Below are 16,728 nucleotides of genomic sequence, written 5' to 3' on the forward strand. Positions count from 1 at the left end.
GGGACAGAGAAATCAGGGAAAATAGAAAAGAAAACAAAAAAAAACAATATGCTCATTGGATAAAAGAAAGCTGCAGTATTCATTGCAAAATTCTTCTCAGAAATGCAGACGCATTATCATGCAGCTTACAATTTTTGTGTTGCCTTCCTTTAAAACCAACTTTCAGAGCCCTTGCTTCAGTGCAGGTGTTAATTATCCTCAGACTGATACATCCAAATTGGTCCACAACTCTGTCCTAGTATGACTGGTTGTGTGAAAGCAGGAGGCTGAGCGGCGTGAGAGTTTGCTCATACAATGATAAATACAGGATGTGGGGGATACACAATTCTCTATTGCAATTTACAAAAGAAATTCAGACTCTAGCAATTATCAGATAAGATTCCATTAAAGTGTTATATGTACAAAAAACATTCTAGAAAGAAAATTTCTGCTTTGCTATTTCACTGCCAAATATCCATGTACCAAATAGATGTTTTCAACGCATCCAAACTGCAATTATTTTATTTTTTTAAATATGCATTGTTTAACTGAGAGCAGTCTACAGACACAACTCTTTAAAGTTTGTCGTTTCAAGTATCTTATCTGTTTTGCTGTGAGAGTGTATATATATATATAAACACACACAAGCGCCTGCACTTAAGCAATCACTGTGTATATATTTGCAGTGTAAAGGTTCTGTAAGGACAACATCCAGAAAAATAGAATTTTTGCATTTTTGCTTTTTTAAAATGAATGAATGATTAGCGATTTTCATAGGGAATTTGATTTTAAGTTTAAAATCCCTTTAGATTAACCTTAAATATATTTATGCTAAAATTATAAATCACATATATAAGTCAAGAACATGTTGATTTGGTTCCTGATTACATCTGTTGGAGGATGTACATTGAATGAGCCAAAGGCTGTTGTCATATCCCAAGCATCAATAACCCCAACATTAAGCCCTTGGAAGATGTCTTTCATTAAGAGATATTGAACATAACCATGAAAGTCGCTGAATATCTCTACATCTGCGTTGACATCTCTTGTATTCTCAGACTTGATTATGACTTTTGTGTCTGGACTGCGATGAAAGAGGCGCACTATGGCGTTCCGCACACTGAGAAGTCTTCTGATGAACACAATAAGAGGGAAGGGACGGAAATGCTGTCCCAAGGCAATGACAATAACTGTGCTGGAACCACCAGCTACTCTGTCAATATCTTGTGCTATATAAGCATGATTTTTAACTGTAAAGAAACTTTGTGTCACAAAAGGATGCCCGTGCTTCTTCCACATGATGTACATATTCCTTTCCAAGTCCAATGCTAACAATTCCTTTTGCCAGCCAAATCCATGAAGGTCAAAAAACTTCACATCTGTAACAGAAAATGGTAACTTATTTTGTAGGAATCACATTAAGCATAATAAAAGTATTAACCTTAAAGCTTTTTATCAATTTTGAAATAGTTAATAATTATATTGATAAATGTTAAATAATAGAAGAGTAAAATGTGAATCTGTGATTCACAGTAAAGTTTATTCAATTTACAATGGGACAGATTATAAGTGGAGCGTAAACGTTTGTGCGATATCAGGTTTTCGTGATAGTTTGCACGCAGGTTAAATTGCGCTGGTATTACAAGTTGAAAATAAACGTGAATACATTAGAATGATTACTGCGTCCTCAGAGCTGTGGTTAAATGTCTCGCGAAACAAAAAAGTATCACAAAACACATCACAAATTACAAAGTACACTTACACTCATAATAACACCTCTAATAAAAAATATTAAAAAAAATATTGCACACAAAAGTTATAAGAGCTCAATGATATGAGGTCTCAGGTGTTAGAAAAAAGGCAGACAAAGGGCTTTAACATAACATGTCTAAATATGTATATGCATGTATATATATGTCTATATACAGTATGTGTACATATGCATTTATGTATGTATACTTTTATTTATATATGTCTATATACAGTATGTGTACATATGCATTTATGTATGTACTGTATATACTGTATGTATTTATATATGTCTATTTACAGTATGTATACATATGCATTTATGTATGTATACTTTTATTTATATATGTCTATATACAGTATGTGTACATATGCATTTATGTATGTATACTTTTATTTATATATGTCTATATACAGTATGGGTACATATGCATTTATGTATGTATACTTTTATTTATATATGTCTATATACAGTATGTGTACATATGCATTTATGTATGTATACTTTTATTTATATATGTCTATATACAGTATGTGTACATATGCATTTATGTATGTATACTTTTATTTATATATGTCTATATACAGTATGTGTACATATGCATTTATGTATGTACTGTATATACTGTATGTATTTATATATGTCTATTTACAGTATGTGTACATATGCATTTATGTATGTATACTTTTATTTATATATGTCTATATACAGTATGTGTACATATGCATTATGTATGTATACTTTTATTTATATATGTCTATATACAGTATGTGTACATATGCATTTATGTATGTATACTTTTATTTATATATGTCTATATACAGTATGTGTACATATGCATTTATGTATGTATACTTTTATTTATATATGTCTATATACAGTATGTGTACATATGCATTTATGTATGTATACTTTTATTTATATATGTCTATATACAGTATGGGTACATATGCATTTATGTATGTATACTTTTATTTATATATGTCTATATACAGTATGTGTACATATGCATTTATGTATGTATACTTTTATTTATATATGTCTATATACAGTATGTGTACATATGCATTTATGCATGTATACTTTTATTTATATATGTCTATATACAGTATGTGTACATATGCATTTATGTATGTATACTTTTATTTATATATGTCTATATACAGTATGTGTACATATGCATTTATGTATGTATACTTTTATTTATATATGTCTATATACAGTATGTGTACATGTGCATTTATGTATGTATACTTTTATTTATATATGTCTATATACAGTATGTGTACATATGCATTTATGTATGTATATATGTATTTATATGTCTATATACAGTATGTGTACATATGCATTTATGTATGTATATATGTATTTATATGTCTATATACAGTATGTGTACATATGCATTTATGTATGTATATATGTATTTATATGTCTATATACAGTATGTGTACATATGCATTTATGCATGTATACTTTTATTTATATATGTCTATATACAGTATGTGTACATATGCATTTATGTATGTATACTTTTATTTATATATGTCTATATACAGTATGTGTACATATGCATTTATGTATGTATACTTTTATTTATATATGTCTATATACAGTATGTGTACATATGCATTTATGTATGTATACTTTTATTTATATATGTCTATATACAGTATGTGTACATATGCATTTATGTATGTACTGTATATACTGTATGTATTTATATATGTCTATTTACAGTATGTGTACATATGCATTTATGTATGTATACTTTTATTTATATATGTCTATATACAGTATGTGTACATATGCATTTATGTATGTATACTTTTATTTATATATGTCTATATACAGTATGTGTACATATGCATTTATGTATGTATACTTTTGTTTATATATGTCTATATACAGTATGTGTACATATGCATTTATGTATGTATACTTTTATTTATATATGTCTATATACAGTATGTGTACATATGCATTTATGTATGTACTGTATATACTGTATGTATTTATATATGTCTATTTACAGTATGTGTACATATGCATTTATGTATGTATACTTTTATTTATATATGTCTATATACAGTATGTGTACATATGCATTTATGTATGTATACTTTTATTTATATATGTCTATATACAGTATGTGTACATATGCATTTATGTATGTATACTTTTATTTATATATGTCTATATACAGTATGTGTACATATGCATTTATGTATGTATACTTTTATTTATATATGTCTATATACAGTATGTGTACATATGCATTTATGTATGTATACTTTTATTTATATATGTCTATATACAGTATGTGTACATATGCATTTATGTATGTATACTTTTATTTATATATGTCTATATACAGTATGTGTACATATGCATTTATGTATGTATACTTTTATTTATATATGTCTATATACAGTATGGGTACATATGCATTTATGCATGTATACTTTTATTTATATATGTCTATATACAGTATGTGTACATATGCATTTATGCATGTATACTTTTATTTATATATGTCTATATACAGTATGTGTACATATGCATTTATGTATGTATACTTTTATTTATATATGTCTATATACAGTATGTGTATATATGCATTTATGTATGTATACTTTTATTTATATATGTCTATATACAGTATGTGTACATATGCATTTATGCATGTATACTTTTATTTATATATGTCTATATACAGTATGTGTACATATGCATTTATGCATGTATACTTTTTATTTATATATGTCTATATACAGTATGTGTACATATGCATTTATGTATGTATACTTTTATTTATATATGTCTATATACAGTATGTGTACATATGCATTTATGTATGTATACTTTTATTTATATATGTCTATATACAGTATGTGTACATATGCATTTATGTATGTATACTTTTATTTATATATGTCTATATACAGTATGGGTACATATGCATTTATGCATGTATACTTTTATTTATATATGTCTATATACAGTATGTGTACATATGCATTTATGTATGTATACTTTTATTTATATATGTCTATATACAGTATGTGTACATATGCATTTATTCATGTATACTTTTATTTATATATGTCTATATACAGTATGTGTACATATGCATTTATGTATGTATACTTTTATTTATATATGTCTATATACAGTATGTGTACATATGCATTTATGTATGTATACTTTTATTTATATATGTCTATATACAGTATGTGTACATATGCATTTATGTATGTATACTTTTATTTATATATGTCTATATACAGTATGTGTACATATGCATTTATGTATGTATACTTTTATTTATATATGTCTATATACAGTATGGGTACATATGCATTTATGCATGTATACTTTTATTTATATATGTCTATATACAGTATGTGTACATATGCATTTATGTATGTATACTTTTATTTATATATGTCTATATACAGTATGTGTACATATGCATTTATTCATGTATACTTTTATTTATATATGTCTATATACAGTATGTGTACATATGCATTTATGTATGTATACTTTTATTTATATATGTCTATATACAGTATGTGTACATATGCATTTATGTATGTATACTTTTATTTATATATGTCTATATACAGTATGTGTACATATGCATTTATGTATGTATACTTTTATTTATATATGTCTATATACAGTATGTGTACATATGCATTTATGTATGTATACTTTTATTTATATATGTCTATATACAGTATGTGTACATATGCATTTATGTATGTATACTTTTATTTATATATGTCTATATACAGTATGGGTACATATGCATTTATGCATGTATACTTTTATTTATATATGTCTATATACAGTATGTGTACATATGCATTTATGTATGTATACTTTTATTTATATATGTCTATATACAGTATGTGTACATATGCATTTATGTATGTATACTTTTATTTATATATGTCTATATACAGTATGGCCCCTATTTATCAAGCCATCGACTTTCTTGCATTCGCCGGCACCAATACACTCGCCTCAGTTAACCTAACATCGCCGCCGCGGACCTGAATACGTTCTCCAAAATTATCAAAAAAGCTGTCAAAAAGCTGCGCACCAAGTAAGGGGAGATGAGCAGCAGACTGTTGTTAACTAACAGTAATCGATCTCGCTGCTCTTTCGGCTTTTTCACAGCTTTCTTGCTACCCTGTCTCTAAGCACCCACACTATACTATACTGTTTACCCCCTAAACCACCTCTCCTGGACCCCGCCGCACCTAAATTAAAATGTTTAACCCCTAAGCCGCCGCTCACGGACCCCGCCGCAACTCTAATAAATGTATTAACCCCTAAACCACTGCTCCCGGAGCCCACCGCCACCTACATTATACTTATTAACCCCTAATCTGCCGCCCCCTATACCGCCACCACCTACATAAAGTTATTAACCCCTATCCTGCCGCTCCCGGACCCCGCCGCAACTAAATACATTTTTAACCCCTAAAACGCCGCTCCCGGAGCCCACCGTCACCTACATTATATTTATTAACCCCTAATTTGCCCTCCCTACACCGCCGCCACTATAATAAACATATTAACCCCTAAACCTAAGTCTAACCCTAAACCTAACACCCACTAACTTAAATATAATTTAAATAAACTAAATAAATATTCCTATCATTAACTAAATTATTCCTATTTAAAACTAAATACTTACCTATAAAATAAACCCTAAGATAGCTACAATATAACTAATAGTTACATTATAGCTATCTTAGGGTTTATTTTTATTTTACAGGAAACTTTGTGTTTATTTTAACTAGGTACAATAGTTATTAAATAGTTATTAACTATTTAATAGCCACCTAGTTAAAATAAAGACAAATTTACCTGTAAAATAAAACCTAACCTAAGTTACAGTTACACCTAACACTACACTATAATTCAATAAATTAACTAAATTAACTACAATTAATTACGATTAAATAAAATTAACTAAAGTACAAAAAAACAAACACTAAATTACAAAAAATAATAAAATAATTACAAGAATTTTAGGGGGTAAACAGTATAGTATAGTGTGGGTATTAAGTGACAGGGTACCAAGAAAGCTGTGAAAAAGCCGAAGAGCAGCGAGCTCGATGACTGTTAGTTAACAACAGTCCGCTGCTCATCGCACCGTACTTGGTGCACGGCTTTTTGACAGCTTTTTGATAATTTTGGAGAACTTATTCAGGTCCGCGGCAGCGATGTTAGGCAAGCTTAGGCGAGTGTATTGGTGCCATCGAATGCAAGTAAGTTGACGGCTTGATAAATAGATGCCATAATCTGGTCCAAAATAGATGAAGCTAAAATACAGAAAAAAAAGTAATTGAGTACAATCTTTACATATCCTCTTTGATCTGTTTTTATACAAAACAAACCCATACTATGTAAGCTAACAGTAAAAATGCAAAAAGACTACCCATTAATCACAAGGAAACATAACATTGAATATGTTTTATAGCCACAAACAAATCTAAGCTATTTTTACAGTTGTATTTATAGTCATTATCTTCTCAGACAGAGAACCACTGTCTGATTTTATTCTTCAACTGAAAAATTGGTTTTGTTCCTGGGAAATTAATAAATCTTGCTTTCTTGGAATAAAAAATATTTTTTATAAAATAATTATATCATTTTTTAAACATCTCTTTCTAGAGTAAATGGAATCAATCTGGCATAATTCCTCAATTATCACTAGTAATATTGTAGTGCCTTTGTCCTTTTTAATATTAGTCCCCAAAACTGTACTCCATACTTAAGGAGCATTTATGTAGAATTGTATCTACTAGAGATGTGCATTCATTTTCGAGTGAGAATTTTTAATTTAATTCAGATTTGAATGGGGAGCCAGTGAAGGAATGCGCAGAGGGGTGCAGCAGAGGCAGAAAGGCAGGGAAAGGTAGATTAGCCTGGCATATGCATTTTATGATGGATTGAAAGGGGGAGAGAGGAAGGCCAGTTAGTAGGTTATTGCAGTAGTTACGTCGGGAAATTACAAGGGAGTGGATTAGTTGATTAGTGGCGTCAGGGTTCAGAAACAGACTAATTTTGAAGATAATGCATAGGTGTTTGCAGCATGAGGAAGAGAGCAAATGGATGTAGGGGATGAGAGAGGGGTAAGAGGCCATCAAGGAAGAGATGTCAGAAAAACAGTCGTTGACATGAGAAAGGATAGAGGTAGAGAGCGCAGGGGTGGAGAGTTAGATCTGAGTATTATCGGCATCCAGGTGATATTTGAAGCCATAGCTGTTGATAAGTTTACCCAATGAATATGTATAAATAGAGAAGAGTATAGGACCCAGGACAGAGCCTCGAGGTACTCTAACCGACCGAGGCATTGAAGAGGAGGAGTTGCTAGCATATGACACAGAAAAGGGCCTGGAGTGGATCCAAGAGAGGGCAGTGTAACAGAGACCAGGAGAGCTGAGAGTCTGTAGAAGGAGGGGGTTTTCAGCAGTGTCAAAGGCAGCTGAGAGGCCAAGTAAGATAAGTATAGAGTAGTGTTTGGTAATTTTAGCAGAAAGAAGGTCGTTAGTAACCTTGGTGAGGGCATTCTCAGTTAAGTGTTGGGGATAGAAGCCAGATTGCAGGGGGTCAAGTAAGGAGTTGGAAGACAGGAAGTGGGATAGGCAGTCGTAAACTAGTTTTTCCTGGAGTTTTGTGGTTAGTGAAAGCAGTGATATGGGGTGGTAGTTTGCAGGAGAATTAGGATAAAGGAAGGGGTTTTTGAGTATCAGAGTGATCTTTCCCTATCCCTATTTAAAAGAAGATGGCAAAAAACCAGTAGAATGGGATAGGTTGAAGTTGTAAAAAGAGCTGTAGAGAGGGTGGAAAACATAGAAGGTATTAGACTTTAAGGGATAGGGTCAAGGGAAGGCAGTGAGGCGTAAGGAATACAGTAAGGAACACACTTCATTCTCAGGGGCTGAGAATTGGGGAATATACATAGAATGGTAGAGAGGGGAGCAGGAGTGGAGATGGAAATTTCAGGCTTATGTTGGGATATTGCTTTGGTTAGCATGCACTTTGTTTAGAAAGTAGTCTGCTAGATCTTGAGCACTAAAGGCAGATGGAGGGGTGGTGCAGGTGGGTGGGGGAGAGAGTTAAAAGTAGAGAAGAGTAATTTAGGGTTTGAGGATAGAGTAGATATAAGAGAACAGAAGTAGGTTTGCTTGGCTAAGTGAAGGTAAGATGTGTTTCAATGAAGAATTAATTTATAGTGGATGAAATAAGGTTCAGAACTAAATTTCCTCCAGGCAGCGCACAACCATTTTTGCAAGTAGGGCATGAGATAAAGAGCAGAGGCAGTAGAATACCAGATCAATAGAGTGTCTGTGATGGTGAGAAGGGAATAGGGTGGATTGTGAGAGACTGAAAGGAGAATGTGTGCAAAAGAAGTTTAGTGGCAGCAGGGGCTGATGGGTTATAAATGGGGATGTTGAAGTCCCCAAGAATTAGTGCTGCTATATTTTGAGAGAGAAAGTGAGGAAGACAGGTGGCGAAGTTATCAAGGAATTGTGGAGTTGGTCTAGGAGGGTGATTGATTACTGCCATTCTGAAAGAGAGGAGGGAGAACAGGCAAATGCTCTGAACTTCAAAGGAGGAGATGGGAGAAAGATGGGAAATACTGATAGAGGGGGAGAGCAAGATCTCAACACCATCACCATGTCTCCCACCTGGTCTAGGGTATGGAGACCACCATGTGTGAGAGCAGCAATGGAAGCAGTGTCAGAAGAAGATAGCCAGGTTTCAGTAATTGTTAAAAGGTTGAAAGCATTAGCGATAAACTGGATGTGTTGCAGACATAACAAACATTTCAGAGAGAACAAGAAAAAAAAAGGATGAGTTCTGTGGGTTAATGGAGATGAGATTGTTAGGACATAGAGTTTTTACTGTGGTAGATTGAGTGAGTGTGTGGAAGTTTGGTGATTGCTTGGGAGCTAGGGTTAGGAGAAATGTCACAAGCAGCAGGCAGTAATAGGAGTGTGAATGAGAAAAGGTGAGAGTGAGACTTGTAAGTACAGGTATGTTTGGAGACAGGAGAGTCAGATGGGGATGTATATCTAAGGAGACAGAGTAGCTCATGAGAGGACACCATATCTGATGCTACAAGTCAGTTTCTAGGCCACTGGTTTTCAAACCTGTCCTCAAACCTCCCCAACAGGCCAGGTTTTCAGGTTTACCTTGGATGAGAGCAGGTAAAATAACCATGGTTACTAATCAGCTGTTTGTTTCACCTGTGTTACAGTTCAGATATTTTCAAAATGTGACCTGTTAGGGAGGTCTGAGGACAGGTGGGAAAACCAGTGTTCTAGGCTGTTTTTATCTTTTACTCTATATATGTTTTTAAAATATGAGGTATTGATATTCATAAAGCTCTGCGATACGTCCTGACTATTTGATTATATATTGTTTATATTGTTTGCTAATAAAGCTTATTATCAAAAATGCTGAATTCCTCTCTATTGTTCAGGATTCATCTGTTATCCTGAATAGCTCTTTCTTTTAGTTTTTGAATATTATGGAAATTATGTCACTTAGGTAATATTTACGTCATAATACATTTTTTCATGCAACAATGGTTTAATATAATTTTTAATACTTTTGTAAACATGTTACCATGAGAAGGATAGTAGAGTACTGTAATCAGAATGGTAATAGATGTTATAAATAAATACAGACAAGTATTTTCATTTTAGAACACAAAAAATAAGTCATAGACACAGACAGAGAATAATGTGTGTTACTGGCAGGGAAAGTGGACATTTTTAATAAAATATTAATGAAAAAGTCAGGATTTTGGAAAATTCTGAATTTCTACAACACTGGCACAACCTAGAGAATATAGGCAAAGAAAAGATAAACAAAAGATAATTGCAACATTTCTTTTTTTTCACTGTAACCTACACAAATAATTATTATTAAAGCCCTATAATAATGGTATTCACATTATTTTGTCCGTACATGCAAATATTTTACAATTACTAATATTTACTTAAGCCTTGTATTGTCTTTATGAGGGCTTTCAACAGATTCACAAGCTTCTATGACTCTAGCTCAAAGTTTTCATATACAAATGCAAACACGTTGTAATTGGGATCATACTTTTTAATTTCAGTTTAAGTTATCAATAAAAAAAAATGGTGGCACTTACTTGGCATAACTGCAGGAATGAATTCTATCCATTGTCGAATGGTGGAATCTCCCATGAGGTAAATCATTTTCCTGGATAAACAGGTTTTAATCTTAGACAAGGGCTCAAATGAAGAGATATTGCAAAACACAGGATGCCAAAGATTATTGAAGAAATAACCACTTGGGAAAGGCAACAACATCCCAGTCACACATTTGGAGTTGTCTTTTGTATAATTTCCTAAAAAGAGAAATTATTATGTATGAAATATTTAAATAAATGTAAACATATTTATGATTACAGCAATATGACATCACAGATATTTGTAGACATGCACCAATCATTTAAAAAAAAATAAAAAAAATGAATCCAACAATGGTCATAGTAATTAAGTAATTGAGGCCTAGTTATCAAGCCGTCAACCTCAAATATGCTGGAATTCCGCAGCGTATTTGTGGCGAGGCTGATTCGCCTTAGTTATCAAGCACTAGACACCGGCAAAAGTAGAATATAGTGACGTAAGCTTCGATCCGCCAGACTCAGTCCGACAGAGATCGATTCTTACGTCACTCCAGATGTTCCGCACACAAGTGCGGCACAATCTGACTACTTTTAATAGTTATCAAAAAACTAGCAGGTACGCTCGGCACTTTTTCGGCCCAGCGTACCTGGTTTTCAAATTTAAAACTAAATACTTACCTGTAAAATAAACCCTAAGATAGCTACAATGTAATTAATAATTACATTGTAGCTATTTTAGGATTTATATTTATTTTACAGGTAACTTTGTATTTATTTTAGCTAGTTAGAATAGTTATTAAATAGTTATTAACTATTTAATAACTACCTAGCTAAAAGAAATACAAAATTACCTGTAAAATAAATCCTAACCTAAGTTACAATTAAACCTACCACTACACTATCATTAAATTAATTAAATAAATTAGCTACAAATAACTACAATTAAATACAATTAAATAAACTAACTAAAGTACAAAAAATAAAAAAAGCTAAGTTACAAAAAATAAAAAAAAATAAGTTACAAACATTTAAAAATATAACAACAATTTTAAGCTACTTACACCTAATCTAAGCCCCCTAATAAAATAACAAAGCCCCCCAAAATAAAAAAATGCCCTACCCTATTCTAAATTAAAAAAGTTCAAAGCTCTTTTACCTTACCAGCCCTTAAAAGGGCCTTTTGCGGGGCATGCCCCAAAGAATTCTGCTCTTTTGCCTGTAAAAGAAAAATACAAACTCCCCCAACATTAAAACCCACCACCCTCATACCCCTAATCTAACCCAAACCCCCCTTAAATAAACCTAACACTACCCCCTGAAGAGCTCCCTACCTTGAGTTGTCTTCAGACAGCCGACCACCGACGGAACCGAAGAGGAGATCTGGAGCGGCAGAAGTCATCATCCAAGGCGCGCTGAAGAAGTCTTCCATCCGATGAAGTCATCATCCAGGCGGCACTGAAGAAGTCTTCCATCCGGGCGATGTCATCTTCCAAGCGGCATCTTCAATCTTCTTTCTTCCGGATCCATCTTCATCCCACCGACACGGAACATCCTTCTTCCCCGACGGCCGACGACTGAATGAAGGTTCCTTTAAGGGACGTCATCCAAGATGGCGTCCCTTCAATTCCGATTGGCTGATAGGATTCTATCAGCCAATCGGTATTAAGGTAGGAAAAATCTGATTGGCTGATTGAATCAGCCAATCAGATTGAAGTTCAATCCGATTGGCTGATCCAATCAACAAATCAGATTGAGCTTGCATTCTATTGGCTGATCGGAACAGCCAATAGAATACAAGCTCAATCTGATTGGCTGATTGGATCAGCCAATCGGATTGAACTTCAATCTCATTGGCTGATTCAATCAGCCAATCAGATTTTTCCTACCCTGATTCCGATTGGCTGATAGAATCCTATCAGCCAATCGGAATTGAAGGGACGCCATCTTGGATGACGTCCCTTAAAGGAACCTTCATTCAGTCATCGGCCGTCGGGGAAGAAGGATGTTCTGCGTCGGTGGGATGAAGATGGATCCGGAAGAAAGAAGATTGAAGACGCCGCTTGGAAGATGACATCGCCCGGATGGAAGACTTCTTCAGCGCCGCCTGGATGATGACTTCTGCCGCTCCGGATCTCCTCTTCGGTTCCATCGGTGGTCGGCTGGCTGAAGACGACTCAAGGTAGGATGATCTTCAGGGGGGTAGTGTTAGGTTTATTTAAGGGGGGTTTGGGTTAGATTAGGGGTATGTGGGTGGTGGGTTTTAATGTTGGGGGGGTTGTATTTTTCTTTTACAGGCAAAAGAGCAAAATTCTTTGGGGCATGCCCCGCAAAAGGCCCTTTTAAGGGCTGGTAAGGTAAAAGAGCTTTAAACTTTTTTAATTTAGAATAGGGTAGGGCATTTTTTTATTTTGGGGGGCTTTGTTATTTTATTGGGGGCTTAGATTAGGTGTAAGTAGCTTAAAATTGTTGTAATATTTTTTAAATGTTTGTAACTTATTTTTTTATTTTTTGTAACTTAGCTTTTTTAATTTTTGTACTTTAGTTAGTTTATTTAATTGTATTTAATTGTAGTTATTTATAGGTAATTTATTTAATTAATTTAATGATAGTGTAGTGTTAGGTTTAATTGAAATTTAGGTTAGGATTTATTTTACAGGTAATTTTGTATTTCTTTTAGCTAGGTAGTTATTAAATAGTTAATAACTATTTAATAACTATTCTAACTAGCTAAAATAAATACAAAGTTACCCGTAAAATAAATATAAATCCTAAGATAGCTACAATGTAATTATTATTTATATTGTAGCTATATTAGGGTTTATTTTAAAGGTAAGTATTTAGTTTTAAATAGGATTAATTTAGTTAATAAGAGAAATATTATTTAGATTTATTTAATTAATATTTAAGTTAGGGGGTGTTAGGGTTAGTGTTAGACTTAGGTTTAGGGGTTAATAATTTTATTACAGTGGCGGCGGTGTAGTGGGGGGCAGGATAGGGGTTAATAAATTTATTATAGGTGGCGACGGTGTAGGGGGGGCAGGATAGGCATTAATAAGTTTAATATAGGTTGCGGCGGGGTCCGGGAGCGGCGGTTTAGGGGTTAAACTATTTATTTCATTGTGGCGAGGTCCGGGATCAGCAGGATAGGGGTTAATAACTTTATTATAGAGGGTGGCGGTGTAGGGGGGCAGGATAGGGGTTACTAGGTATAATGTAGGTGGCGGCGGTGTCTGGGAACGGCGGTTTAGGGGTTAATACATTTATAAGAGTTGCGGCGGGGTCTAGGAGCGGCGGTTTAGGGGTTAATAACTTCATTGAGTTGCGGGGGGCTCCGGGGGTGCCGGTATAGGGGGTAGCACAGTGTAGTTTAGTGTGGGTGCTTAGTGACAGGCTAGCAATAAAGCTGTCAAAAAGCCGAAGAGCAGCGAGATCGGATGAGTGATAACTCTCACAGTCCGCTGTTCATCGCCCCGTACTTGGTGCGCGGCTTTTTGACAGCTTTTTGATAACAGGCAAAATTTTGCAGGTCCGCGGTGGCGATGGTAGGCGAGCTTAGGTGGGCGTATTGAACCGGCGAAGGCAGGTAAAGTAGATGGCTTGATAACTACCCCCATTATGTTTAATTCCATATAACATTTTTGTTTTATATAATATAGTACTTCAGTGCTGCCAGATATTGTTTTTTTTGTTAAATAAATTTCTTTGAATATTTAGAATTTAATGAAAATTTACAATTGTATAATATTTTACAGATTGTCGTGTGTTCCTGGGCAAAATCATGTTGGTCATATTACTGTGACAAATTAATATAACCAGCTTTCAAATGAAACTGACATTATTCAGATAAAGCATACAGATAATAAAAAAATACTTCCAATGTATTTATATTTTTCAAATTACCTTGCTTTAAATTATTAGTTAAAATTAAGGGCCCGTTCTCGAAAGCTTTTGACTCAGGGTTTAGTAAAAAATCTGGACTTGTGCTGCATTGACAAATTTGGTTTGGACAAATGATTTGTGAAAAATATCTTGGAAAGATAGTTTTTCAGAATATTTGTTTGGTGCACTATTCGGTATTCATTTAGCTTAAAATATTCAATAAAAATTACATTAATTTTCTTAAAAAAATGTAAAGTTGGAGGGGCCCAGTGCTTTAGATTTTTTTTTAAGGGAGGAATGGGAAGATATACTACGGGAATAAAGGGGGAATTGGAAGGGAGACCCATAATTAATGATTGTGGGGAGAGAGGAGGTAAGGGGCACCATTAAACTACAGAAAAAATAAATAAACTGGGTACTGGGGGATAGTTTTCAGTAAGAGGGGGGAGGGTTAAAGAGCTCTTTAGGGGGGTCATAGTGGTGGGAGGGTTGAGGAGTGTTCACTACACTGTGAGGACAATAAAAGAAGCCCTAAACTGCATACTGGCGGACCTTCTTCCAGTACCTAAGATGACCAGTGGGGGTGAGGGAGGGAAGAGAGCTGTTTGGGAGGGATCAGGGAGTGGGAGGTGTCAGGTAGACGGTAATCTCTACTCTGCATCAAAAATTAACTATACAAATTAACTGATTAACCCCTTCACTACCAGTAATTTCAAGTAGGGTTCATAGATGCAATTAGCGGCGTTCTAATTACCTAAAAACATTGGCAAAGCCATGCATGTCTGCTATTTGTGAACAAAGCTTTTGTAACTATTTTTCATATGACTGCAGTGGTTATATGTAAATAATTTCAGTGAGAAACCCACAAAGTTTGCGGAAAAGTTAACAATTATTTTATATAATAATATCTGGCAGACAAATAGTGGCATCAAATATGCAAAAATGAGCCTAGATCAATAATTCGGATTGTCTACTTTAAAAATATATATAGTTTTCATAGGTAAATCAAAAACTCAAAAACTCTGTTTCTATTTAGGGACAGATTACGAGTGGCGCACTAACTGTTGTGCGCAAGCGAAAAGGGGAATATCGCGGCTGCTTGCGTGTATCAGGGTTTTCAATTGCATTACAAGTTGAAAGTAAATGTGATCGCCTAAGCGCAATTGAAGAGCTTAAAGAGCGTTGGGTTAGCGCTACCACAGAGCTTACGTTAACTGTTTCGAGAAACAAAAAAGTATCACAAAACACATCAAAAATACATTACAGAGTACAGTTGCAATCATAATAACAATCTAATTAAAAATATTTAAAAATATATTGCACACAAAAGTTATAAGGTCTCAAAGATATGAGGTCTCAGGTGTTAGAAAAAATGGCAGGCAAAGGGCTTTAACATAGATATGTGTGTGTGTGTGTGTGTGTGTGTACATATGTATTTATATATTTTAATGTGTAAATGTGTACATATTTATTTACAGACTCATATACACATATAAACACATAAATAAACACACACACACACACACATATATATATGTGTGTGTATGTGTGTGTGTGTGTGGGGGGGCATTGGAGCCCTTTGCAGTTAATTAGATTAAAGCATGAAGTTTTTAACTATGTATTTACTGTAAATATTGCCCATTCCAATGTTCTGCACATAGGGGAATATGTTTAAAGTATTTTTAAATAGATATTCCTATATATATATATATATATATATATATATATATATATATATATATATATATATATATATATATATATATGTATATCTGTATATATCCATACCTATATATATATATATATATATATATATATATATATATATATATATATATATATATATATATATATATATATATATATATATATATATATATAAGTATATCTGTATATATCCATACCTATATATATATATATATAT

General features: G+C 33.3%; 1 protein-coding gene across 1 annotated transcript in view; it reads right to left on the bottom strand.

Moving 5' to 3' along the window:
- Positions 1-816: 816 nt before the first annotated feature.
- The window catches only part of LOC128639049 (NXPE family member 1-like), a 141,849-nt gene continuing 125,937 nt past the window's right edge, over positions 817-16,728 (bottom strand). The window contains exons 7-8 of the mRNA XM_053691190.1: positions 10,926-11,144; positions 817-1,358 (exon numbers count right to left, since the gene is read on the bottom strand). Of these exons, the coding sequence (XP_053547165.1) occupies positions 817-1,358; positions 10,926-11,144 (761 nt within the window). The remainder of the gene's footprint in view (positions 1,359-10,925; positions 11,145-16,728) is intronic.

The sequence above is a fragment of the Bombina bombina genome, chromosome 8, assembly GCF_027579735.1.
Source record: "Bombina bombina isolate aBomBom1 chromosome 8, aBomBom1.pri, whole genome shotgun sequence".
Classification (NCBI taxonomy): domain Eukaryota; kingdom Metazoa; phylum Chordata; class Amphibia; order Anura; family Bombinatoridae; genus Bombina; species Bombina bombina.